The sequence below is a fragment of the Oenanthe melanoleuca genome, chromosome 1A (assembly GCF_029582105.1).
Source record: "Oenanthe melanoleuca isolate GR-GAL-2019-014 chromosome 1A, OMel1.0, whole genome shotgun sequence".
Lineage (NCBI taxonomy): Eukaryota > Metazoa > Chordata > Aves > Passeriformes > Muscicapidae > Oenanthe > Oenanthe melanoleuca.
In genome coordinates, this window is record NC_079334.1 from 3,556,574 (window position 1) to 3,584,381 (window position 27,808).

Genomic DNA, 27,808 nt, shown 5'->3' on the forward strand with positions numbered 1-27,808 from the left:
TCCCATTAAGGCACCTGGGGTTTTCAGTTTTCAGTGCTATTTTCATTTAATCTTCCAGTCTTACTTCCTTGCAATTTTAGATCATTAAGGGGTTAAGTGTGATATATCCAGTAAATGAGATAAATCCAAATAAAGGGATTTGGATCTCCCAGTTCAGCTGTCTCATTGCCTTCTCCATCAATGTTTCAGGGGTTACCAAACACACCCAGACAAGGGCTCTTGCCAGAGCCCATCTGGACTAACCTGGTCTCAGCTGCCAAAAGCACACAGAGCTACTGAAGAGATCCTGCAAAAATCACTCACAATAACAATTTATATGGCTCCTTGCAAAGTGGAGAGAAAATTTTATCTAAAATGTTGATGTTCCTGCCTTCAGATCTCATTTCAGAGTTAATTTTTTTTCAGAATGTGATTTTTTTATCCTCTCTTCCCTCAAGTATCCAGACAGGGAAGCCTGTCACCCTGGATGCCACCCCTCACTTTTAATCCTGGTGAGCACAGATAACTGAATCCTTCATTGTCACTCTTCCTAGCTCCTCTAAGAAAACCTTCTCCCAATTTCCAGCTCCAGGGGCAGGAGGAGGCAGCACATTTTGGCCATTTGAGAGAGGGTGAATTACATAGCCCAGATCTGTTCTGCCTGCTGCCTTCCAAAGCTGCTCAGGCAGCTGCTGTGATGTGCTGAAGGCACTGCCTCCTGAGTGTTTGTTGTGTAGAAATTGATTTTGTTTGGTAGATTTCAAGGTCAGAATGATTTCAACTTACCCATGTAACCCTTTGCACAAACTTTGAAACAGAAATTTATTCCCTCCAGGCTCACAGCTTCTGCTTGAAGAAGATTGTAACTTTCAATAAGAAAATCAGTCTAGAATAAATATTGTAACAAATTAAAAAAAACTCCTATCTTGAGGTGAGTTATTCCTGGAATTACTTAATTCTTTACCACAGGCTTTCAGCCTCTTCATCATACAATTTAACCTCTATTCAATGTTTCCTGGTTTTATTCCCTTTTCAGCATTTCCTCTGTCACTTCTATTATCCCATTTAAAGTGCATCTGGGCTGGTTTTGGCTGGGATACAGTTAATTTTCTTTACAGTTGCCTTCTATACAACAGGCCTTAATTTTATTTCAGTGCTTTGCCTGTTTCCCTCTCCATGTCCTTAGACAAACCTAATGATCTAGTGTGGCTTTGCATTTTTCATTGCATTTTACATTCAACGAGCCATTTGTAAACCTGCAAACAATGACTGGAAGGCATGGCAATAAATGGGCTAATTCATAGCCATGGAGTCAAGCTGTTCAACAGGTTGCTGTAGTAATTTCTGCTCTTTCTGCTGCCCTATCTGTAGTTATTTATAATTTATACTTCTGATGATGGTAATGAGCTTGCACGGTGTATCCCCCACCCGAGCGTGCAGTTTGCTGCTCCCTGCTATTCATCAAGCTCAGCACTGAGCTCCTTTGATTCATTGCTCTCCAGACACAGACGAGGGGATGGCAATCTCAAGTGAATGTTGGCCAAACTGAAAGGTCTGGCTATTAATAAATAATCATTCCCATTAGGAGGCCATCAGTTGAAACCGGCAGAGTCCTTTCCTCCGTGTCGCTTTTGCTTCCCACGGCTCATCTGCCCTTCTCTCCCTGACCAGACACGGCTTGGAGGGAGATTGTCCTGGATGCTGCCGAAGCTCTGCCTGGACTCAGCATCCCGGAGCAAACCTGGGCACGGACCCGCTGGTACCCCCGGGGCTCCATCCCTGCCCCACGCCTGGTGCCAGCCCCGAGCGCCGCCGAACCCGAGATAAATAACACCGGGACACCCTCCGCAGGGATATCCCGCACCCTGCAGGTGGGGAGGCCCCGCTGGGCAGAGATCAAAGGTCAGGGAAAGGTTTGGGGCGTGTGGATGCGACCCCCTCCGAGCAGGCTCGGCCTGACCTCCGGCTGGAGAAGCCAAGACCCGTCTTCAGAAATCAGAGTAATCCCGGGTGATTTTATCCCACCCCACTTCCCTAAATCTGTGGCTGCTGCTGCTTGGCGAGGGGATTAAGGGCTGGCAGGGGATTACGGAGCCGCTGCAGCTCCCAGCGCGGAGCTCCTCCTGGCGAGGCCGCTCCGGGGCTCGGAGCCGCTCCGTACCCACGTTCGGTGCCCTGAGCCGGGCTCGGAGCCGCTCCGTATCTAGGTTCGGTGCCCTGAGCCGGGTTTGGAGCCGCTCCGCTCCCTGTTCAGTGCTCTGGACCGGGCTCGGAGCCGCTCCGTACCCAGGTTCGGTGCCCTGAGCCGGGTTTGAAGCCGCTCCGTATCCAGGTTCGGTGCCCTGAGCTGGGTTTGGAGCCGCTCCGTACCCACGTTCGGAGGCCCGAGGGGGGCTCGGAGCCGCTCCGCTCCCTGTTCAGTGCTTTGGACCGGGCTCGGAGCCGCTCCGTACCCAGGTTCGGTGCCCCGGGCCGGGCTCGGAGCCGCTCCGTACCCACGTTCGGTGCCCCGGGCCGGGCTCGGAGCCGCTCCGTACCCAGGTTCGGTGCCCCGGGCCGGGCTCGGAGCCGCTCCGTACCCAGGTTCGGTGCCCTGAGCCGGGCTCGGAGCCGCTCCGCTCCCTGCTCGGTGCCCCGGGCCCGGCACCCCCGACGGCGCCCGGCGGCCGCAGCGGCGCTCCCGGGGCGGACGCGGCCGAGGTGCCCGCGGGGCTCGGCCCCTCACGGACGGGGCTCCCGGGCCGGCACCATGGCCGGGAGCGTGGGGCAGCCCCGGCAGGGCTGCAGGAAGGGCGGGGAGCCCCCGCACGCCGCCGGCCGGAGCCGCTGCTGATGGCCGCTGCCCGGAGGATGCGGCCCTGGGCCGTGCCGTGGATGATGCTCGGCCTGCTCTGCCTCCCGCCCTGTGCCAGGGCCCAGACGAAGATCCCGCTGGAGACGTGAGTGTTTCTCGGTGCTGCTGGCGATGCCGGGGGCAAGGACAGGAGGGTGGGGATGCTGTCCCCTCCGCAGGGACACCTGGCTCGGGGCCGTGGCATCTCCCCACCTTGGCAGCCATGAGGGGCACGAATTCCCTGCCCAGCTCTGGACTAGGATGCAATCCCTCTTCCCCCCCGCCCTTCGAGAGTAGCAACGATTCTCACCTCCTTTAGTTAAGCATTTTGACATCTATTAATGCTCTGCTTAATGCACTGGGCAGCAGAAGGCAAAACCAGAGTAAAGATGTTCATAAACTCTGCTGCAGCTTGCAGAGACCTCATTGTGGAGACAGACACGAGTGGCCCAGCCTGGCAGCAGAGTGGTTTCAGTAGACACTGCTGGTTTTCGTGGTTTCAGTAGACACTGCTGGTTTTCAGGATGCCAGGACACCCAAGAGATGCTGTGGAGGGTGCACACAGGAGGGTTTGAGCAAAGACACGTCTCTGCACCCAGATTGTGCAGGGCGAGGTTTGCAGCTCTGAACCTCTGATCCCTTGCACTGGTCTGTATCACTGCTGGCTGAAAAGGGCCTGGGAAATTCACAGAGCCGTGTCTATCCACGTGTGTGGCTGTCAGAGGATGTCAGAGAGAGGAGGCTGAACAGAGGGAACTCAGCACTTGTTGCTTGTGCTTGCTCCACCTCTCCCCAAATTAGAAATGGCCCTTCCCAGAGCTCTGGAGCGAAGGAATGAGAAGCTGAGCTGCAATACAAAGCACACCCAGCCGTGGGTGTGCATGCACTGCCCATGCAGGGACTCTTGATGCACCTTTTGGGGTGTGGGTTTGCAGGATTCCCAGTCCTGTGTCTGACAAAAAGCTCCCTGCCATCCACTCAGTCCTGGCTGCCCCCAGGAGCCCAGCAGCTCTCAGCAACCCCAGTTTATAAAAACTGCACCTTGGTAAGCTGATTTGCACACGTTAAATCCTGTAAGGATTAAAAATGTCAGCACTGCCTTGGGTAAAAGTTGTAGTGGGGCAGCTTCTGGGGTGCTGGGTTAGGGCTGTGGGTGCAGGGCAGCAGCTTGGTCTGGAGAGGAGACAACAGTGCTCAGCCAGTTTCAGAGGGAGATATATCTGAAAAATCAACTCAAGGCAGCTTAAGCCCTTTACTGCATTTGGGGAAATGTTTTTTATTCAAAAGTTGCCAATAACACCCCTACAGATGTACCACCCATACCCACCTGACCAAGAGCTGCACTAACATTATCCAGGAGGGTCTCAAGGAAACTTTTTGCTGCCAATTCTATTCTTGCACTATCAAGCCCTTCCCCAGCAAAAGTGCTTCTGATTTGGGTTTCACAGAAAGGACACAGAGGTTACCTAAGAGAAAGTCCAACTTCTGCCAACTTCAAACCATGCAAATCAATTTTCCATGTCCAGGACAAGTGCTGCATAGGAATACCTTTCAGCACTGAAGCCTGTGGTGTTTAGAAGCCAGCCTGTCCTTTCTACTGTTCTTGTCACTGAATGCAGGAGCAGGGATTAGAGGCAGGCAATCTCTGACCAAATCCTTTTCTGATGTGCTTCGTTATAATGTGATAGCCCTTTACTACTGAAAAAAAAAAAAAAAAAAAAAAAAAAAAAAGAGGTTTACATCACTTTGCACAATTTGGAACTTATTCCTGTAGAAGAATGAAGCATAAACAATAGAAAAAGAGCTTTTCTCCTCTGGTACTAAAACCAGACCAACCGCTGAATTAATCCCTGGTGTTTCAAATCCACTCATGAATTTAACCAAAACACAGAAGTCCCCTTTTGAAATGAAATTTCAGTAGAGAAATAGGTTGGCCAGAGGCCCAGAGGGAGTAAATCAGCAGAAAATGGCTCTGTTTCATGGGTTACACGGGGACATTTTGGGGAGACAAGAGCAGAGAGTCCAAGCAGCAGCTGGGTTTGATCAGGGTGAGGTGACACAAGGCTCAGCCTGGCTGTGCTGCTCCCCAAGCTGTGTCTGGCTTTGCTGCATCCTGCTTGGATCAGCTCCAGCTTGTTCCAGAGCTCGCTCAGCTCCAACTCCAGCAGTGCAGAAATCTGCTCAGTCAGTTCCCAGGGATGCTTCTGGGGTAGGTTCAGCACACAAAGCTCCTCTGCTTCCCCACTGGACACTGCTCTGCTCATCTGCCAGCCAGGGCGTGGGCAGGAGTGCTGGTGAGGAGCTTCTTCTTGGGATAATGGAAACACTGGGAAATGCTGCTGGGAGAGCCAAAAATCAGCCTGGTGTGGCCTCTTTAGGCTGCTCCTGTTGCCTTTATACATCTGCTCCTGAGCTGGAAAGAGCCAGAGACCTTAGAAGAAATTTCTCTGTGACCTGATGAATTTCAGACTGACTTTTTCTCTCACTTGTTTATGAAAAAAAAAAATTAAGGAAACCTATTTAAGTTCAGCAGGATGCCCTTATTTTCCCAGTATTCTAATGTTGCTCATTTCCTTGGCAAATAATTGTCTTTTAAATATGTAAATGACAGTGTATTTCTGCCTCTTCACTTTCCTATTTTTCAGCTTCCATTAATGCCACCAGATATTTTTTAATGACACAAACTTTAGCCCTGTAATACAGGGACTTGAGACCTTTGTGCCCTCTCATTCCTCTGTGCCCTTTAACTTTCCAACCAGTCCTCCAAAGCTGCCAGTCTTTGCCTTCTCTTTGCTCCCCCTGTCTTTGTTTCTCCTCTGCTTTGAGACCAGAAGAAATACCAGTCCCTGGGCTCCCAAATCTACACAAACCCCCTTTTTATTCAAGTTCTGCTGTTACTGGAAGTTTCAAGAGCTTTCAAGAAGATGCTCAACTGCACCCAATAATCAGAAATTAACACCACAGACTCTTCCATCCTGCTGGGTTGAAAAATGCTGAGGGGCACACAACATGACACAAAACAGAGGAAGGGGGAGGGAAATGGAGGAAAAATTGCTACAATTACTATCCCTTCAAGTTTATGTTCTCCCTTTCTATAGTAAAAGGTGAGGAGACTGGAGAATATTAGTTAGATTCAGCACAAAACATCTCATACATAAAAGTTATAAAGGCAGCAGAAGCAGATGGGCATCAAGTTAAATGTTGATCCAGAGATCCTCATATCTAAGGGAATGCATTAGTCACTACTACAACAAACAGGAAAGCATCCCATGGGATCCCTGTTTCCCAATTCCTCTTTTATTCCAGGCTTGCTAGAATAACTCTGATGCAGCCCAATAAATCCTGGTCTCCTAGAAAATACCTGTATTCTTTTTCCTCTAAGGGTAAAATGATGAGATAAAAGCTCTGGCTCTCAAACTAAGATGCAAAGCACAATGCAGAAAAAAAGAAATTGACTTCACACTGAGTGGTTAAATATCAATGGCTCATTGCCAATTAAGGATTGATTTTAAAAGGCACCCACTCTCTCATGCTTTTTATGTAGTAGTGGAGAGAGGTGCAGAGCAGAGCTGGAGCTTTGTGTTTGTGCCAGATCATCCCCTGTAGCTGCCTGTGTGCAAGAGGGGAGTCTAAGCAGGCTTTCCTAGGGTGAAGTGAGTCCTTGTGATTATTGCACCATTGCTGTTCTGGCTTCACTCCCGAGCCCATCTCTGTGTTGGTGTGTTATTTGTGGTGCAATGCCCTGGAAATCAGGGTTAAAGCCTTTCTGGGACTCAGAGAACTCCACTGGGAGCTGTAGGTAAGACTCCTACACATCATAAATAAGTAGTGTATTCTGGTAAGCAGAGAAGGCCACTTACTGCATTAAATAAATCTCTCTGAAGTGAATCCTTGTTGGTGGATGGAGCTGCATGGAGGTGGAGCTGCCCAGCATGTAGCAGCTTTCTGATGAAGTGCTCTGTCAGTTTTGGGAGCCATCTATTTCAATTTGGATGGCTCAGTGTTCAGGCTGCTCCTCAACATCCAGATGTTCTCCATGTGGGATCACTGCCATCCATTATTTCCAGGATGGCACAAGTGTGAGGGGTGCTTTGCAATGACAATGTGCATCATGTGCTGTGGCATTTTCAAGCAGCAGCACCACCAGTGAGAACAGAGAATTCAGTCTCTGGAGGAGCTGAATCCAAGGGGTGAATCATGACACCTTCTTTAAGTCCTGACACTTATTTCTCTTCAGCAGACTTGGCACAGAGTGTCTGGCTCTTCACCCCAGGGCCTGCCAGGGAAGACAAATAGGTGTCTGCAGAAATCAATTTATTTCACTTTGCTAGCAACAGAAGGAGCTCTGATGTTGTCTGAGACCAACTTTGTACATCTAAGGTTAGGTGGGACAAATTCAACTCCAAGCACAGTGCCTGAGACCAGCAGAGCTCAGTGTTTCTCCCTGCTGGCCAATGTCCTGGGCAGGATGTCAAAGAGCAGCACTGTCTCCTGCCTTGGTGCTTGTCTGGCTGGAGTCTGAGGACAAAACATTGCCCCTGTTGAAGAGTGGCTTTGAGAAGTACAGGGGCTTTTACTGAGGGAGATGGAGTTTCACCTGTCTGAAGAAGTAACCAATTCTGCAGACTTGGAATTATTAACACTGATTTTCCTTCTTTTGCCCTTTTTTTAGGGTGAAGTCCTGGGCAGATGCCTTTGGTGGGGAGCTGTACTCCATTGTGACTAAGTATTCAGGCTCTCTTCTTTTACAGAAGGTAGGCAAAATCTGTGAGGGTTCCTTTAGCTTCATTTCACCTCCCCAGGTGCCTTCCAAGGTTTTCCTCAGGGTGGAGGAAAGAATAAGACACTGGTGTGTGGCTGTCTTGTAAAACCATGGAGCTCCATATCCCTAAGCCCAGAGTGATGCCCTGTGGCCATTCTCCATGGACTGGAGAGGGAGATCCATCAATGCCTTCCCTGCATTCATTGCTGAACACCACCTTAATTGTACCACTTCTTGTTAAAAATACTTTTTTAACACCACTTCTCATGTTTCCCCTCTGATCACTTCCTGCTCTCCCATGCTGATCCCACATTCCTCCTTTCCTAAGTCCCTCTGCTACTCCTCACTCACCTGCTCATTGTCACCCCATTGTCCTCTCCTGCATATCTGCAGCTGAATTTTTTTTTTTTTTTTTTTTTGCTTTCTCATCTGTATTCAGCCAGTTGTTTATCAATTCTTTGCATTTTGCCCTTAAGACTCTGCTTCAGACAGCTTTACTTGGCTTGTTCACCAAACACTATTGCAGTAAACTCTTTACCAGCATTCAAGGGTGTAGCTCCAGGGGCTTTAAAGACATGGTCCCTTTTGCAGCTGTATAGGAGCTTCCTTGAATCAGTGGTGAATGGCTGCTCCTCCTTCAGACCTGGAGATCTCTGCCCTGCAGCTCCCAAGTGCTGCTCTGGGGGACTGGTGGATGCTGACTGCACCCAAAGGAATGCAGACTCCACTTTGGGAACATCCAGTTCTTTTTCCTTTACTCTTTCTCTGATTCTCCAACACAAGCCAGGAGTTGCCCCTTGCACCTTCTAGGTGTCTGACTTCTGTCCTCATATTAGCAATTATACCCACATCCCAGTGCAGAGCACAGGATCTGGGTGTCACTTTCCTTGCCTTGCTGCTAAGCCCTGCCTCCCTGTCCTCATAGCTCTGCTTTCTGCCTGGAGTAAGGGATCATATCCTGCAGCACTAGCTTTGCTAAGTTTGACCAGGACAGGCTTTCAGCATCCATCACCAAGGTCTGTGCTGATCATTAGCTCTTCTTGGGAGCAAAAAGTGACCCTGCAATAAAAAGCTGTCAGCCCTGATAAAGGTACTTCATGCACTAAGCATGAGGCAGCTGCAGCAGGGTGTGGATGCAGGCAAAAGTTGGGCTTTTAGCAGTTCTGATGATGCTTGTGCACTGCCTGGTGTCCCCTGGGGTCCCCAAGCCATATCTCCCACAGGCAAAGTGGACACAGTGTCTGTGACTCAGAAGGAAAATGTCACTTTGAGCAGGGGGTACAGATGAGCTTGATCCAGCCTTGCTCTGTCAACACTCCAGCAAAGAATTATCTCCTAAATTCATGTTGTGTTGTGCCCTAACTTAGCTTGAGCAGTTTAGGCAACTCAAGTTTGTCTTTCAACCCCAGTTCTTGAGCTTTTTCATCTCCTGTTGTTTCCCTGGGAAATAAGGAAATGGGAGAGAAGCAGCCAGCACTCACTTCAGTCCTTCTCTCAGGCTCCTTTTCTTTAGGTAGGTTGGACTCCCTCTCACAATCCATCATCTCAGAGCAGAAACCATCCCAGAGGGCTCCCACTGCATCCCTGGCACCTTCAGCACTGCAAGTGGATGCAGACAGATCTTTTACTATTAAATATTATTTTCATGAACCCTGGCAGACCTTAAATAACTTTATGTAGATCATCTCACTGGCACAGATTGTGAGCACATTAGGCCTGGGGAGCCAAACACCAAAATCTGGAAATAAAACACATGGATTTACCTGCTCCCCAGGCACCTTTCTCTGTTTTGGACTATTACCTGTTTTTCACATCAAATATTTTTCTGCATGCATGGGTGTGCCCAGACCAGCAGAAGGGTGGGGAGCACAGTGCAGAGGTCCAGGTGATTGTTTTCTCAGTGCATGTCTGAGTCAACAGGCATTTTGTTGGAAATTTCCACTTTGAGGAAATACAAAAGGTGCTGTTATCTCAGTTTGTATCTTATTTCATGTCTCCCTTGTGCCTAATAGCCTTGAAGTAACCAGCTTATTGTTACTATGAGAGTCATAATTTTCCAGTTACTGCATGCTTTGCATGTAAACCTTGTCTTTAATACTTAGCATAAACTTTATTTTGTGGTTTTGAGATAGCTTATTTTTCTTTGGGGTTTTTGTTTGTTTCCTCCAGAAGAGCCTTAAAATCACATTGCAAACTCAAGTAGTTGAATTCCTACCAGGCTATGTCATTCCTGGAGACCTAGTGAGCTCACACACATCCCTTGAATCCCCAAGGACAAGCTTTTACCCTGCATCAGAGCTTTGCCCTGCCATTATTAGAAAGCCCAAAAAACATGGCAAAGAACAGACAAACTTGAGTACAGTCAAGACATTTTCCTGGGTGAGGATGAAAGGGATGTCTTTCACACTCTTAATTTAGTTCCACTAGCAGTGAGTAATGCAGCACTGTGTATTTCAATAGGCTGAATTTTATGGAGGTGGGAACAAGAATATATATTTGGTGACATATCTCTGTTCACAGATAAAACTTAGGATACTGAATTCTGGATATTCTACTTTTAAATCACCACCCCCGTCACTGCAGAAGGGGAATCTTAATGAATTGCTCCTGCTGTTTTAAGGGAATGCTAAGTGCTAAATGAATAGGAAAAGGTTTTCTGTTAGAGCTGAGCTAACTTTTTGGCTTCTTTTCAACATCAGATCCTTTCAGCCTGCTGTCCCAACCCTGACTCCTGTTCTGTAACTCATAATGATCTGATAGCCTGAACCCTAAGCACAGGTTGTACAGGATAATCTTGGCCAGCTACATGCACCTGAGCTGACTTTTCAGCCATGGTGTCTGGTGACAGTATTGAAATCACAGCTCTGTTGCCCCCATTAGCAAATCTTGGATGAAGAGTCATCCACAGCCAGGGATTTCTGTGGCAGAAATACAGGCATGCAGTGGTTTGCTGGTTCATTTGTAGGAAAAAAGAAGCTCAAATAGGGTTTGAGCTCAAACCTGGTGTATTCCTTAGCAAATTGGAACTTTGCATAAAGTTGGGTTTTTTTGGGGGATGTTGGGGGTTTGGTTTTTTTCCTTCCCATCTCTGGCTAGATCTCAGGGCTGAAACATGTATGCCATTAGCAGGCTGCTTGTGATTTCTCATGATTAGTTTTACCCCTACTAGTGAGTATGTCAATTAAAAAAATAATAATAATAACTGAGAGGGGGGAAAGCCCTGCTGGTTTTAACTGAGGCTGTGACCCAAGGTAACAGGTTGCTCTGTGAAGCACATGCTGGAGTGTCCCCCCTTGGTGAGCTTCCCCAGCAGAGATTACCCTGCTCCCCCCGAGCAGGGCCTGATTAAACCCAGCCTGGCAGGGATCACTTCTCTCCTGGCAGAGCCATGACATGGAGATGGAGGGACAGACACCAGCTGGGTGTGTGCTGTGGTCTCATCACCACCCAGGGACTGCAGTCAGGGTGTGTGGCTGCACATCCCTCTCCTGGCAGTGTGGCTACCCCAACCTTCCTGCTCAATTCCTCCTCCTCCTGCTGCTCCCCCCGCCTGTCCCAGCTCCCAGCCCCAGCACAGGGGATGTGAGCCTGGCATTTTTAATCCAGTAAAACCCTTGCTGTTAATCATGCCAGACAGAGCCTCCCTGCCATGCCTGCTGTGGGCTGGATGCTGCTGCTATTTCTGTCTGACCTCCCCAGCCTGCCCCATCCTCAAGGCATTTCTTCCTCTGCCTGTGCTCACCCACCCTCCCTGACTTCTTGAACCAAAGGGGCTCACCCCAAAGACATGCAAATTCCTTTCCCTGCTGCTTCCCTCTAATTCAAAAGTATCACCAGAGCCCCTGCCATCTCCTTGCCCTTTTCACCACCTCATGTTTTTTCCCCAGCACAAGAAGCCCAGCCCTGGCTGAGGTTGCTGCTGTGATGCCAACACAAGGTGAAGATGGAGGGCAGCTGTACACACTGTACAAAACTGACAATGAGGGACCAGGGAATTGCAATTGCTTGCCTTTGTGTTTCCACATTGCCCAGGAGATAAGGCTCTGTCTTTTCTGAAATAAGTTAATCATCCTGTGTCCTCTCACAGGTTTCTTTACTCTTTATTTCTGATTATCTCTGTTAGCTGTGGGATTTTATGGAAAGGAGAAATAAAGGCCATTGTATCCAGTCTTAAAAAAAGTAGATTTAAGGAGGCAGATTATGGTTACACTGTTTAGATGTACTCTTGGTTTTTTTTAATTCCTAGGTTATATGAAACATGGTGAGAATAAACTGGTTATCTCTAAAGCTGTCAGATTTAGCTCCTCCTTGTTACAGCACCAAGTAGCCATGCTCATAATCCCTAGGTTTTGGGAATTGCCTCTGTGGTGCTCTTTGCCTAAATTATGCTCCTGGGTGCCCTATAAGTGGCATCACAACTGTACATCTCTGATTTCCTTGGCAGTCTCCCCCATAAACACAGAGCAGACCCTTCTTGCTGGAGACCTGGCAGGTGCCCTCACACTTGTGGTGGCTGTGGGACAGGAAGCCTGAGAGAAGGCTTCCAAATTTAAGTGATGGAGTTAAAATCACAGATGTGTAGTTAAATAGAAGTGAGTGCTTTCACATGCTGTTTTTTGTAGGTGTTAATTCTCTGTTGGACTGTTTAGCTTTAAGATCTAGCTGGATTTCTCTCCATTTTGCTCACTTCTAACAGGTATCTAGAAGTGTTGCTGAACTTTCTGTACTTTTGATAAGATTTAATAAACAACCAAGCCTAAACACAAGAAAATCTGTTTCCTTCGTGTGTTTTTTCAATCCTGGCTGAGAGTGAAGACAGAAGAAACTCCAGACAAATCAGTAATTAAGTGGTGCAAAACACCATCACTGGTCTTCTGCTCTCTCTGATTTGTAGGCACTAATAGCTTCAGGTGCATTGCTGCTTTCAGCAGCCACAAGCTCACAAGTGGATCAGCTGTTTTTACTTGGTCAAAGAACTTTGAGTTAGGGCCACTGCTCTGCACACCTGTAGGGTGGAAAAAGGGGAACAGCAAAGATGGAAGGTGATAAAATCAGAGCAGTTGGTTCAACACAAAGACAATACCCAGGTAACAGTAACAGATTCATCCCTCTCCTTAAGAACCTCCTGCTCAGCAGGATTTTTCTTTTTTCCTTGGTTAGAAGTACAAGGATGTGGAGCCAACTCTGAAGATCAAGGAGGTGGATGGCTTGGAGCTGGTGAAGAAGTTCTCAGAGCAGATGGAGAGCATGCTCCGCAGGAAGGTGGAAGCTGTTGAGGTATGACCACTGGGCTTTGGGGAGGAATTTGTGCCCTGCCAGCCCCAGAGCAGCAGGCACAAGCCTCCTGCCTGCTCCAGGAGTGTGTGGGTGCAGGGGTTGTGTGAGGACTTCCCTGCCCAAGCAAGATCTGCTGGTGCAGCTGGCTGCTCGCACTGAGCTTTAAGCAGACACTGGTGGGAGGGTGGGGGCGTTCAGACAAGGGGATGCTGGCTTCTCCCTCTGCTCAAATTAGAAAAGAAGACAAAAACAAAGTCTAGAAATAAATATGAGGGAATGAGCACTCTTCTAGGAGACAAGCTGTTTAAAGAAGGGGGGAAGAAAACCTCTCAAAAGTGAAAAAATCCAGCTCATCCTTCAATAATGCACACCGAAGACTAGGGGCTTGTTTCAGCTGTGTGTGTGGCTCAGGGGGAATTTCTGCACCTCCTGAGCACAGGCTGCAAAGAAAGTGCTTGGATTTCCAGCTGTGTACATGGGGAAGTGTGGAGGAGGTGGCAAGGGGTCTGTAGCTGTTGCAGTGTGGGAGATCAGAGCAGGCAATCAGTTCTGGCCCCTCTTGCTTCCTGCTTCTAAGGATTTATCATATTCCTGTGTATTTACCTTCTATGAAAAGCATATTTCTGTAGTCACAGAGCCTTGACTGTTTAAGGCTTCTAATGTGGAAAAGTCATCCAGAAACACATCATTTGACTCTCCAAGTGAAATGTGGGCATATTTAGTCCCAGAGCTTTGGCCCATAACATTAAATTCTTAGCCAGACTTTTCCAGTGTTTGCATTGCCTTATCCTTTGTGAAGGAGCAGAATGTAGTTTTGCTGAGACTGTTGCTGATTGTGCAACCCTGAAAACACATACGTGTTTAGCTGGATCCCTTCCCAGTCTGTACCAATTGAGAATTAGTGCCCTGAAGCATCCTACTGGAGAAAACTGGCTGGTTTTACTGCCCTCCATAAATGGTAAGAGTTTATAAATGGTCACAGCCTTTATGAAATCCAGTCATGGTCTTTGTCTCAGTAACAATACCAGACTGAGACTCCCACAAGGCCTTTTCCTTTGATGAGATACTGACATCAAGCTGGGGCTGAAATGCCTTTCTCATGGCTTTTTGGAAGGGTTCATGGAAAATGAAATTAAATCTGTCTGTCGTTTCTCTAAATGGACCTGTTCCTGTTTGTATATGTCCTGTGATACCTAAAATTGCACTGACTCTGGAGTAAGTAGGTGTGAATCCACTTGGCAATAAATAGCTGCAAATAATGTACCTTCCAAGCTGTGAAATTGTAGCACAGGATGACAGGTCAGCAGGAAAGGAGGGAAAGAGGGAAGTTTATAACCCCAGACTGGGCTGTGGTGAAGGAGGCAGTTGCTGATACAGCTGGAAGAACTCCTGGAGGGCATTGCACAGCACCCACTCACCTTCCTTTGTGTGCTTGCTTTAGAGGCTGGTGGAAGCAGCAGAAGAAGCAGATCTGAACCATGAGTACAACTCCTCACTGGAGGTGAGTTTGTCCTGGGCAGTGACAAAATGTGACACACAGCCAGGAGCCCACCCCCAAAACAAAAAACAACAAGAAAATTCACAAAACCCAACCCTAAGTAATACAGCATGGATTAGTGCCTCCTGGGCAGGTCAGGAATTTCCTTGTCTGCAGGACACTCAGCTCCTCCAGAGACTGCTGCAAGTGAGAGACATCCTTGTTGGCAGATCCCAAACCTTGGAACACCGAAAGGATTTGTCCCTTTGGCACTGGGAGGGGAAGGTTTGGGAAGACATGGAGCTGCATGATATTACTGGCATTACTTTTACTGCACAGTGACATTTTAGTGCAAATTAGCTGGCACTTTGTGGGCTACTGGACTGGAAAGTGAGCTAAAAATTAAGTGTGAATGAACAATGAGGAGGATGCTGTTACAAATTCCCACAGCAAACCAAATGAACTGAGTTTCTCACCATCTTTCTTAACATCTCCCATCATCTTTTCTGTACCAGACAGACACCCACTCATCAGGTCTTCCCTTAAGGTGAAAGTCTAGTGCTGTCCAAGCAATTTGGATAATTGGCTTTCTGTTAATAACTGTTTGTTGTGGCCAAGCTGTGGGATTATTGCTGGTGAAGGGAGCTGGAGAGAAAAGGCTGTGGAAGGAAGCCCTCTGTCCACAGTACAAGCACAGACAGAAGGACAGGCTACCCCTGGGAGTGCATATCTTAGTGCTGGGAAAAATGACAACACTCCTTGAAATCAAGCTAGTTACTAATTTCATCTCACCTTGAATTTTTTTTTTTTTCTTATTTTAAAGAGTTCCATTAGTCATGTTGGTTGGGTCAGGTGCACTCACAGTAAGGGTCATGGGTGAGTTGGGGCACATGACTGTATTTGCACCCTCACTAATTCTTACATAACCTCTGGCTCAGATAAAGCCAGCAAAAACATCTTAAAAACTTAGGTTATCCAAGGACAAAGAATGCCCTGAGTGTACTAAAGTGACTGTAGGTGGTAAATCCCCAGTGCCCTCCATGGCTGAGGGGGACACTGCATTTGTCTTTGAGCACCTTCTGCTTGATCCTTTGCTCTCCATGAGTGCCTGCTCCTGGGAGTGACAGGATGAGGGGATAATCCTGGCTGGATGTCCATCAGGGGTAACTCAGCCAGTGACAGCTGCAGAGACAGGGCAGGGGAGGCAGCACTGGGTGTCCTGTGCTAAACTGGGAGCCAGACTCTGTAAGACACTTCACCTTTCCAGTTAATCCCCTGAATACCTCTGGGGGGGCACAGGAGGCTGCCACCTGCCCCTTTGCTCTTAAATCACTCCTAAGCAATGCTCCTTTTGGTCATATGGGCACATGACAGCAACAAGCTGGCCAGAAACCATCATTTGGGCACTGACACTTTCAGTTGGTAATAGCTTGTTTGTGGCTCATTTTGATCCTCTTTGATTCTCCATATGTCCCCTCTTTGTTTTAAAGTGTCTCCCCCCCCAATCCTCCACAGTGCTGGTAATAGTCTGTCCTGTTCTCTCTGTGTCTTTCTTTTCCATTATCTTCATCAACAGTTTGATTACTACAACTCTCTCCTGATTAATGAGAAGGATGAAAATGACAATTATGTGGAGCTTGGGGATGAATTCATTCTGGAGCCAAATGAGCATTTCAATAACCTGCTGGTGAACACAACCTACAGTGATATCCAGCTGCCCACCAATGTCTACAATAAAGGTACTGGCCTCTGCTTTCTCACTGCTGGTGGGTTGGTATGGAAATTATCAGCAGTAATACTCTAAATAAGGATGGGAGGGCAAAAAAAAAAACAACTGGCAGGGAAAAAAAAAAAAAAAAAAAAAAGCAAAGCAGATTGGAAAGGTTCTGTGCTGTTACACTCAGCTCTTGCTGCTGGGTACAGTCTGCTCTTGGAAAACCTCTCATGGTGGACAGGCCTCCATCTCAGGCAGGCAGTGTATTCTCCTACAGCTCCTCTACCCAGCCAGAGATGCTGTGAGACAAACTGAGATGAGACTTTATTGGCAGTTGTCACTCTGGATGAAGGGTTGGCTCTATCATGGCCTTTGTTTGTCAAGAATCTCACTAACTGCTGTTATTTAGAGACACAATAGAGAGTTCTACTTCTCCCATGATTTCAAATCACTTCCATCTGCTCTGACAGCCCCAGACCCTAAAACATTGCTGACAGTAGAGCAACCAGCAGAGCTGGCTGTGGGTAAGTTCAGCAGAATTGTACAAGTAGGCTGCTGCCTGTTGGATCCCAGAAACCTGGGAGTTTTGAGCTTTCTGTGCTTTCTGGCACTGACCCCCAGGAGAACACTGCTTTTGACCTGAGGCCTTGGAGAAGGCTCCCAGATTTGAGTGATGGAGTTAAAATCAAGGCTGTGTAGTTAAAATAGAAGTGTGTGATTTTACATGGTGAAGGGTTTTGGATTTGAGAGTTTTAGAATATAGTAATAGGTGTGGGACAAGATTTTGGCTGTTATCTCCTTCCTGTCTTCTTCTTCCTTCTTCATGCTTTAAGGTAGTAGTTTTTGGTTGGATGGTTAGTGCTGCACTTTGGGTCACAGGAGTTTGGTTATTGGGTCAAAGGATAAATAATATAGGTGTTAATTCCCTATTGGACTGTTTAGATTAAAAGACCTTGTAACTAGCTAAATTCAGCTCCATTTTGCTACTTTTAACTGGCAGCTAGAAGTGTTGCAGAGCTCTCTGTACTTTAGATAAGATTTAATAAACAACCAAGCCTGACCACGAGAAAATTCATCACCTCTGAGTGAAAACAGAAGAAAAGTAAGACAAGCCACTAATTAAGTGGTTTGGTCACTATAAAAGTGATTAAACAGGGAGTGATAGGTGAAAGCCCCACCCTCTTTGACATGAACACAGTTAATCCTATAATGGCCAGTTTCTCATGATTCTCTGTTTTTGCTGCTGCTCTCTTTGGTCTCCTGAGGCAGTGAGTCAACACAGACACCAAATACACACTGCCTCATAGGAGTTCTTAGAATCTGCAGCTTCCTATTGATTCTGAGGAGATGGGGACACAGCAGGACAGCCCAGGCTTTGTCAAGGAAAGGGCAGGCAAAGAAGAAAAGAAAGATTTGATGAGAAAAAGAGGAGAGAGAGTGCAGCTGTGTAAACTGTGTAATCTGAGCTCACCTGCAGTGGCCAGTGGTGGCCTGGCCTCCAGGATTCACTTGAATGGGCAGGGAACAGGGATGCATCAATGGAAAAACTTTGGACAAGGTTGCATTCCTCCTGGAGCTGCCTTTGTTCCCATCCCTCTCCTTCACCAGGGGTGGTGAATGCCCTACCTTCTTTTACACACTTTTCTCCCCACAGACCCTGCCATCCTCAATGGAGTTTACATGTCAGAAGCCCTGAATCCTATTTTTGTGGACAACTTTGAAAGGGATCCCACACTGACCTGGCAGTACTTTGGCAGCTCCACTGGATTCTTCAGGTTGTACCCAGGTAAAAGAATAGAGATTGGCTTTGCTTTTTCAGTGCAACACAGTCATTTTGTGTGCAGGACAGGGTCTGTGCCCTGGAAAAATCCAAGAAGAATCCATGGCCACTTGGTCAGATGGCTGCATGTCCTTGTTGTGTGACCTGGCACGTGCTGGGGAAGGTGAAAGTAGAGATGGCTGTGAGCAGAGCCTGTAGCAGGGAATTTGGGATGCATGCATGCCACTGCTGCTGCTTTTTTATGCTCTCAACCACCCTCTGGGAGAAAAAAAATCTGTTGTTGAGAACTACATCAAAACAACAAAAAGTTCAAAGTACAAGCAGTTGCTTCCCAAATTCAAACAGGCTATGCCTAGGTACATTTTTAAAGAGAAACTTAATAAACAGTTTACTCAGAACTGCCAAAGACCAAGCAGCTCTGCTTGTAATTTTGCAGAAAGGCCACTGCTATGGCTGCCAGCCTGGTGCCCCTGGGGTAGCCAGGGAACAGCAGCAGTGCAGCTGCCTGGGGAGCAGGGAGCATGTCCTGCCTGTCTGGGTGTGCTGACTGCTGCTCTTGCTGCTCTCTTCAGGAATAAAGTGGTTACCAGATGAGAATGGAGTCATCTCCTTTGACTGCAGAAACCGTGGCTGGTGAGTTTTGGCCAAAGCACCTTCCACCCTTCCTCTCTCCCTCTCCTGCAAGGTGAGTTGCTGATCAGTAATTGATGCTCCTCCAAGAGATGGGGATATATAAACCAAGGTAATAGCAGGTTAGGAAGCCCTGCCAGCAGCATCTAACACGTGCCACATGGAAATTACATTTCTGTGACTGGGATATTTAGATTTGTATTTAAATTTATTTCAGAACTGTGGTGTTTTTACTCAGTCTGCTCAGCATGGCTCAATCAGACTTGAACAATTGTCACTCTGCAGGTACATCCAAGCTGCCACCTCTCCCAAGGACATTGTCATCATTGTGGATGTCAGTGGCAGCATGAAGGGCCTGAGGATGACCATTGCCAAGCACACCATCATCACCATTTTGGATACTCTGGGAGAAAATGACTTTGTCAACATCATTGCAGTATGTCTGCCTCCATTCCAGTGCTGAGCTGTGTCCCTGGTGCCTCACACCCTCTCCTCCTTCCCCCCAGCAAATCACAGTGACCTACCTACAGCAGTACCTGTGTGGGATGGGGAATTAACCCAAATTACCCTTGGGAAGGCAGCTTTGTGTGCTCAGCAGGGTGGCTGCCAGGTCATCTCATCCTCCACAGAGGATGTTGGCTGCATCTTTGTGCTTTCTTAGGGATTTGGCTGTAACAGATAACAAAGGGCTGCAGAGAGACACCTGAGCTAATAATTCACCTAGCTTGCCATAACAGTGTGTTTGGGTCCAGCAGCAGCAGTGTAATCCTCAGGATAACCTTTCCAGGCTAGAAAACTCCCACCAATATGCCTTTTTGTGCACTAGCATCCTGCAAGGCTGCCCTCACAGCTCTGAGTTGATCAGCTGAGCCTGCATGGAGCTCAGGAAGCCTCAGTTACCCTCTTCCTTTTTGAGCCCTGGCAAGGTGAGGATGGGCTGGTTACCCACAGAGAACCAGCTCCACTGACCTCAGAAAGCAAAACTTCTTTCCATGACTCATGGCAAGACTGGTGCCATGTTAAAGGCTCCTTGCCTTCTAATTTTCACAGCTAATTCAAACACCATCTCCTTCCCCAGCCTTCTTTCTATGATAGCTTGCCAGAGCACAGCCACTGAGATATAAATTCTACTTTCTGTTGATAGCTTCTTATGTTAGCTAATTAGAAACTCCAGTAGCAACAATTCTGTCTTTATGTGACTGGACAGATGGAAGAGTGAACAGTGTTGGCAGAAAAATGGAGTGGAGTCATTAAGGAGTTTGAAATATCATCTGTTCTTCAAAAACAATCCCAGAAATACCCTGTTTTATATATATATATTTTTTCCTTTACTGCACTCACAGCAAGAACCTGCTGGCTCAGAGGCATTATAGCCTGACCTAAGCTCCCATTGATCAGCTGAGCATCAGTGAATTAGGAATTAGGAATTGCACTCTCATGAACCTTGCAGGAAATGGTTCACAGGGGTCTTACCAAGCTTTACCTCACATGTAACAGCCTGGAATCATCCACTCCCCTAATTATCCCAGTCCAGTGGATGTGTGCTCACCTGGTTTGTTATTGTTCAGCCGTGCACCAGGAGCTTCAAACTTCAGGTTGCAAAGTTCAGCTGGTGGCTGGGGACTCACAAAGTTCCCAGAAGTCAAAATTATGTGCAAAAAGTGCTAGAAGCAAAGCCAGGGATGTAAGTTCATAAAGTGGGAATAAAAATTTTGTGGTGTGAATGGGGAGGGGAAAAAAAAGTAACTTTATATGTGTATATATGCTTAGCTAGAACTCAGCAAAACATGTAATTGATGGGTTATTCAAACAAACAGAAGATTCATCAAAATCCTAATTTGCCATGGTCATTATAAAAAATTTTAGGGAAACAGGTATAAAATGGCATAATGCTCCATGCTGTTTTCTGAACATCCACCTAGGACATGAAACCATTTTGTGGATTTTCTCCCATGACAACCCCTTTCTTTTCCTTTTCTCTTTGCAGTACAATGACTATGTTCATTTTATTGAGCCCTGTTTTAAGGGTATCCTGGTCCAAGCAGACAGAGATAACAGAGAGGTGAGTCCCAGGCCCCTCTCAATGTAACTCTTCATGTAAGCAGAGCCCAGGGCTGAGATGCTGAGAGATGAAACTCCAGGGACAAGGAGCAGGGTTTGTATTTGTAGCCAGCACCAGTTCAGTGCTGTGTGCTGGCTCACACCTAGCTCAGACTGCCTTATTAAAAACTGCAGAGGGCAAAAGGTCTCCATCTTAGACACCCCACATCCTCAGCCCTCAGAAATGGGAATAATCTGTCCTTCCATCAGGGTGGACTGCCAACAAGCCCTCTCTGAGGAGGGGTTTTGCTGCTCTGATCCAGGAGGGTTCAGCAAGTGGCCAAGCTGCTCCATCACCCTCTGGGCTGATTGGTATTTTTAGCTTCTCTCCCAGTTGTTTTTTTTTCCCTTTCCTCTTTCATTTTGTTTAGTTTATGTTACTATATCCCTGTGCACCTTCAACAACCAGATTTCTTTCCCAGATTAGCCCTAGGTCACAGAGTATGACTGCAGAGGGTTTCCCAAAGAATTCCCAAACATCCTAGGCACTATCTTGCTTGTCTATCATCGACAAGCATTCAAGTTTGTTTTTTTTATTTTTCCCCATCCTGTTGCTTTTGGGTGCAGAGGATGTTTTGTTGTTGGTTTGTTTGTTTTTTTTCCCTGAAGGAGCAGATAAGGGAAAGTTGGATTTCCTTCCATGATCTTACATGGATTGCCAGTGGTTCACAGCCCAGAGACTGAGAAATGCAGTCCTGCTGGAACTGGATGGGCACAGCCTTTTCTGGGCTTCCCTTTCCTGCTCTGGTCAAATGGAACACCCTGCAAATCATTCCTTTTTTTTTTCTTCTCTTCATGCCAGCACTTCAAGCAGCTGGTGGATGAACTGCAGGCAAAAGGAGTGGGAACTGTGAGAAAGGCTTTGACAGAATCCTTCAAAATCCTGAGAGAGGTAAGAGCTGGTGCTGATGCTGGTGTGGGGCACTGCCCACCCCTGCACTCCTCTCACCAGTGCAGCACATCCCTCATGGATCCCAAATTTGTGACAAGCAGAGTGCAGGGCTCACCCATCTTAGGGGCAGGGTTGGTTTGATGATGCCCACAGCCACCATTCCCTGGCCAGGAAGGATTAAGAGCCAGCAAAGCTGTGGCCTCATGAGTTTTCTTACTAGCCCCACAACTTTACAGATGGTGGCAATAAAATATAACTGATCAGCTGAGGGCCACAATTCTGGTTGTAAGTCATGTTATTAGTGAGCAGTGATGATAATGAAGAACATGAAAGATTATTCTTCAGGTTTATTTCAATGTCACTTTGCTGAGCATTCGTGCCTGGGGAAAAAAATCACAGGTACAGGAGAATTAATCCCTCTGATAAGAGCCATAAATGATTCATTGCCTCATGTGAATAGGAAATTCAGTAGCCTGGAGGTAAACATACAATTTAATTATGTTTCTTAAAGAATGGTAACAAGAAAAAAGGACCAAGAACCAGCTGAACAGCCCCATCCCCTCATGGCACTGTCTATAGTGGGATTGTGGGTCACAGAATCATAGAAGGGCTTGGGTTGGAAGGGGCCTTAAAAGCTGAGACAAAAAACATCCTCCCCTGACATAGCTGAACCAAAGATACTTGCAAGGAGAGAGTGCTGCCCATGCACCCCAGTGGATTAACATGACTCCACTGCTGTAATAAAGAAACTCCTTGGTGGGTAAAGAATTTAATTTTTCTCTCTATTTAGCATTAAAAAATGCAGTCAACAATTTCAGGAGTCATCACTTATCTTGATTCTTGTTGATTCTTTCTTGCTTAATGAGCTCTAAGATTGCTCTTGGACAGTACAGCACCCAGTGGTGATAAAACCTTCTGCTGTTATTCACTCACAAGGTGAAGTGAATAACACTTCATGCTTTTTGCTGTCACCTTGGATCTGGGGACAGGGCTCAGGCATTTGTGCACCTGCAGATGAGGAAAGGTGTCATGTGCCTTGGAAATGGCTGTCCATAAAACAGTGGTTCAGATACTTTGGTATCTTCATTATCAAAGAAACGTGTGAAACAGCAGCTGGAGCACCCCAGGCTCTGCAATACCACAGCTTAAGGCAAAAGGGTGTCCCCTGCCAAGTGTTCCTGTGGTTTAAGGGCTCTCTGAAATCATCTCCTCCAGTTTCTTAGACCTGTATCACTAATAGCAAAGGAAAAGGGTTTTTGTCAGTGTGCCCCAAAGCAGAAAGGGGAGCTTTGGTGGGATAGATCACCCCCTCCTCATCAGACAAAACTCCCACTCTCAGCTGTTCCTCACACTCTCCTGTTACTGCTCACACGCAAGAGAGTGAAAATTGCAACATCACACTGATGGGAGAGGCTTTGCTGATTACAACAGACAGCCAGTAATAATATCTGTAATGAAAGTGGCTGCAAAATTTCCCTGGTAATTTTCCTCAGTCCAATTGCTCACAGCATTAATAGCCCAGCAGAGACCTACTCAATGAGGTATGAGTAGCAAAGAGGGGTTGAAGAAGAGCACAGATCTCTCACTGTCTTTGTTTTCCTCCATTACCCTCTGGGGGAGACAGGGCATATTTTAATCCATGATGCAATTTTGTGTCCCTCTCTGCCATGCTCAATAAACCACTTGAACTCTCCATTTCAATTTAGCCACAAACCAAGTGGTTCCAATAAAATATGCATCCCAAGGAAACCATGATCTTAAGCACACATTTATGAAGTGCTTCAAAATTCTCCTATGCCAAGTGCTGTCTTTTGAGGTCTTTTCTTATTTATTAAGTTTTAATCTGTCTCGCTGCTCTCTTCCTTGTTTCAACAAGCTTGGCCTGCCTTGTTCTCTCCCCTTTTTCCTGCAGGATTTATACCCTTTTGTTCTGCTTCCAGGCTGAAGAAGCATCCTCCCAGCACTGTATGAATGCTGCAGCTGAGAGCTATCAGGTGCTAAGCAGAGCAGAATAATTGCCTTCCCTGTTCTACACACCGTGGTCCTCTTAACAGGACATAAGACAAGAGCTATGTTTTTTTCAGGCACTGTCACATTGTTAATTCCTATCCAGCTGATGTGTCTTTGCAGCATCCCTCCCCAGGCAGTATCCACCCTCCTCTTCTGTGTTCAAGCCACTGCCTCTCCTTTCCAATGTGCATGTGTCCTCCTTTCTCAGTATTTTGAAAGCTGTTGCTTTTCCCACCCTGTGGAGGACAAGAAAAGCCAAGTTCTGCTTTCCAAGGCCACCTTGGAATGATGTTTTCTCTCACCACTAGCCTGATTCAGTCATGCTGTGTCATAAACATTGAAGTTAATTGAGTGGGTCATTCCAGAATGGCTATAGGTGGGAAAAAAAAAGGTGATGAAACAGACTGGATTTCAGTGAGACATAAAATTCTGAGTAACTTGAGCAAACTGGTGCCATAAAATGAATGAATGTGTGCTGATTTAACTAAACAAAGGTTTGTGGCCTCTCATGTCTTAGTTGTGTGTACTTCATTTACACACTCACAAGATGCCTGTGTTACTAATTTTTCTAGCAGCATGCTAGATGTTTAAGGATAGTTTATCCATCCATTTTCTGTGCTTTTTGTTGATTTCCCCTTCATCCTTTGGGATCTTGCATAATCCCAGCCAGGTCTCAGCCCATGAGGCAAGTAGTTCAGCTGCACCTTCTGCAATTCTTTCCCTTCATGCTGAGCACAGATTATTCAAATGCTTTCAATTAGTTTTTAACTCTTACCACTTTGTGACCCTACCTCTCATTCATTCATTCTTTTCTTAGTTTACCACTTCAGTGGGTACCCAGCCATTACAATATTTTCCTTTTGATGATAAAGGATGGAGGCTCCAAAGCCTCTCTGCCTGACCATCTCCCTTTGTTTTTTTATCATCTGGCATCATATTATTTTTACTCCTTTTCTTGCTTCTTCTCTGAACACTTAGAAATTGTTTCTTCATTCCAGTCACATTTTTATGGACCTGGATTCAGCAGCATATTTTTCAGGATATGCAAAGCTCAGAATTTCCTGTTTACCAGTTCCTACTATTTTGCCTAATGCCCTTTCTCGTTTCTCCTTCACTGGCTTTGTTTTCTTGTCTACTGCTGATTTTCTCCCCATGAGATGTTTTCCACCAAGTTTGAATTTTTTAGTAGTTCTGGAGGCCATTCCAGAGGCAAGTCTGCATAATAATGGGGCAGGAAGAGAAGGAAAGGGGCTGCTCAGTCCCCTGGTCAGGCGTGCACACAATCAGCACGCGTGCCTGCACATCTCTGAGCAATGCTGATGCTTCCCATTGCTCCACCAGGAGCTCTGTGCCAGCCTACAGCTGCAGAGCAAAAGGCAGTGAGCAAACAAGGGACTACAAGAGACTGTGACCCTGAATTAATTAGATCATGCCTGTTAGCCCTGGCAACGTGACTGAAGTTGCACAGCCCCGTGCCTCCTTCACTGACCCAGCTCTAGCCTGCATTTCTTCAGATATCTCTTCTGTGGACATGTTATTCCTCATCTCCCCTTCTTTCACGCTCCTGAGACTTCAGTCAGCAGGGAATTATGCTCAGAGCTTGCTGGGAATGCTGTCAGATCATTTGCTACAGCTGCAGCCAGTCACAAAGGACCTAAAAACCAGGGATTACCTCTTGTTCGTTTGTTTTCTAAATCTGTCTTTTTAATCTTCATTTCTATGACACTGATGATCTCATTTTCCCTGTTGAAAATATCATCTACTCCTGTAATTAGGAGATTGCTGGTTCTGATACAACATCTAATTTCTCAGTATTATGAGTCCTGAAGTAAGCTTCATGAAGAGATCTTAAGTAGTTTGATGAAATGGCGGGTGACCTTAATTAAGTGTTAATTTAATAATAATCTAAACAGACATATTGTAGATTGCAACTGTTTGGTATAAGCTGCTTTCATAACCACAAGGTTCATGTATCTGTGATCTGAGCCTCATTCTGACAGCATCTCCTGCCCTGGTGGGCACTCACACTGCCTGTTCTCTCTGCTAATCTGCACCCAGTTGATCTCTGTCCTGGAGATAACCAGAGCAGCCTCAATAGAGCTATTTCCTACTTGGTGGTCTTTAGCAGAATCCCACGTGGCTCTCACCTGCTTTTGCTCCTGAGAGCATCCTGTGTTTGTTCCTGCTGTACAGCCTCAGCCTTTACTGCCTGTCTCCCCTCTGAATGTGCTGCTGTGGGGACATGAGAAAGGAGGAGCACATCCAAACACCTCATCCACAGATGTTTCACCTGAGAGCAACTAGTTAGAGACCCCATTACAGCATCCTTCTCACCTCCTGGTCATCTGTCCTGGTTCTGGTCACTGATACAAGCAGGGACACAGCCAGAGAGGGGTTTGTACCTGTGGTCATTCAGAAGCTGTTGAATCCATGCTTCCTGCAGTATATTTACAGGGACTGTGTGAAGCTGGAGGAGGCAGGACTGATAACATAGCTGGTGGCAGAAGGTGACATTATGGTGGAATTAGCACTGAACCAGTAATTTCACAATAAGGGACAATCACAACGTAATTGTAGGAGTGGTGAAATTACTGGGGAAATCTGGGCTTGGAACTGGCTTTGAGGTATTCATGGTCATGATGTTAATCTGCAGTGGAACCACAGGACCAGCCACGTTGGTAAAGGCATTTGCCTGTCATAACAGAGCGTTACCAAACCCAAAAGGAGTTGGGAATTGAACTCTAAAACATCTAAAAACTCCCAGTTTATGGTCTATGCTCTTGTTCTCCCATCCAGGGATTTCATTTTATGCAATTAATCTTGCCACTTGGGTACCTTTTTTCTCATTTTTAAGATATAACTATCCTCTCCAGTTTAAAATTGCTGCTCCTTGATGTAACCTTAGTCTCCCTTCAGCTGCTCTCCTGTATACTCTTCATCTTGTGCTGTCTCATTAATCCTTGTTAGCAGGACAGCTGTCATCTCTCCTTCTTCCCATAATTTTTAGCTCTGCATCAGTTTCTGTACCCTCCTCTGTTGATCAGGCTTTTCCTTGCTCAGAGCATAGCAGCAGTGAGAGGCAGGACAAGGAGAAGCACACAGTGCCCCCGAGCTGGCAGCTGCAGTGAAGTGCCTGCTCAGTTTTGTCCCTGGGATGGCCTCAGCTGCCTCTGCCACTGGCTTCAGCACTGTGTTGATGTTGCATAAGGCCCTCATTTCTCTAGAGCAGGAACCTGAGGGCATGGGAAGCACAGGGAGCAGGAGACAGGCAGCTTTCCAAGGCTGGTTCTCCCTGGCTGGACAGGCAGGGTCTGTGCTTGCTGGTAGGAGCACATCTGTCCAACACCTCTGCAGGTGCCCTTGGGAGCACGTCAGTGTTTGTACCAGAGTCCTGCTGCACTTCTGCTCTGCCTAAAAAATCACTTGTGCATAGATAACAGGTCAGCTGTCATGTCAGTGTACAGCCTCTCTATCTGGCACATCCATAACCTTTCCCAGCTCTGATGGCTGTAGCCTTTTTATTTTCATATGCTCCTGCCTTTCTTTGCTATTCTTTGGCAGATTGATGGATTCACCCTGAAAAAATGAGACTGATTTCCCACTCCTCTCACATTTTCTGCCATAAAAAGTGACAGTTACTGCTGTCAAATCAGAATTATCATGTTTATGGTCAGTCTATCGTTGTTTTGCATAAACTAATGTGACTGTGCAAGATGTGAAGCAGCAGGGAATCACACTCTTCCTCCACTTCTTTTCTTCTCATTATTTTACTTCTGTAAGGCCTCCTGTGTCTGCATGTGCCAGGCAGGGCTGTATAAATAAAAAAAATCTATATGCAGCATGCAAACACTCCTCTTTCTGAGCGGTGTGAGGTTTGCAAATGGAAGTCAGGATCTGGCCCACCGTGAATAAATAGAGTGCAGTTCCTCAAAACCAGCCTGTGCTGGCATAAGGAGTGCTGTCCCTCTCTGTTTGCAGTTCAGAGATGCTGGCCAAGGAGGTTTGTGTAACCAAGCCATCATGCTGATCACCGACGGAGCCGTGGAGGATTACGAAGCCGTGTTTGAGAAATACAACTGGCCCGATCGGAAGGTTTGTCTGGGGAGTGATGGGTGGAAAAGGAGGGGAAAGGTGCTGCTCTGCTGGGGTGGGAGTAGAAGAACATAAGCCAGGATATCAAGCAAAGCTGTGCATGCACATAGTCCAGTACCTGAATAGCCATGGGCACCTGACTGTAAATGCAAGCAAAGCAGCCAGGCAGGAACCCACTGCGGTGATTTCTGAGCTAAGAGGATTACAAATCTATCTCTAGGTCAAGGAAGCTTTTCTTTTTCATCAATTTTGTTTTAGAAAG

At 46.7% G+C, this 27,808-nt stretch overlaps 1 protein-coding gene across 1 annotated transcript in view; it reads left to right on the top strand.

The window, feature by feature from the left end:
* The first annotated feature begins 2,811 nt into the window (after positions 1–2,811).
* CACNA2D4 (calcium voltage-gated channel auxiliary subunit alpha2delta 4) overlaps positions 2,812–27,808 on the top strand; it is a 116,399-nt gene continuing 91,402 nt past the window's right edge. The window contains exons 1-11 of the mRNA XM_056482400.1: positions 2,812–2,918; positions 7,485–7,566; positions 12,735–12,851; positions 14,293–14,352; positions 15,905–16,067; positions 17,697–17,828; positions 18,395–18,455; positions 18,738–18,888; positions 20,440–20,514; positions 21,355–21,444; positions 27,433–27,546. Of these exons, the coding sequence (XP_056338375.1) occupies positions 2,812–2,918; positions 7,485–7,566; positions 12,735–12,851; positions 14,293–14,352; positions 15,905–16,067; positions 17,697–17,828; positions 18,395–18,455; positions 18,738–18,888; positions 20,440–20,514; positions 21,355–21,444; positions 27,433–27,546 (1,152 nt within the window). The remainder of the gene's footprint in view (positions 2,919–7,484; positions 7,567–12,734; positions 12,852–14,292; positions 14,353–15,904; positions 16,068–17,696; positions 17,829–18,394; positions 18,456–18,737; positions 18,889–20,439; positions 20,515–21,354; positions 21,445–27,432; positions 27,547–27,808) is intronic.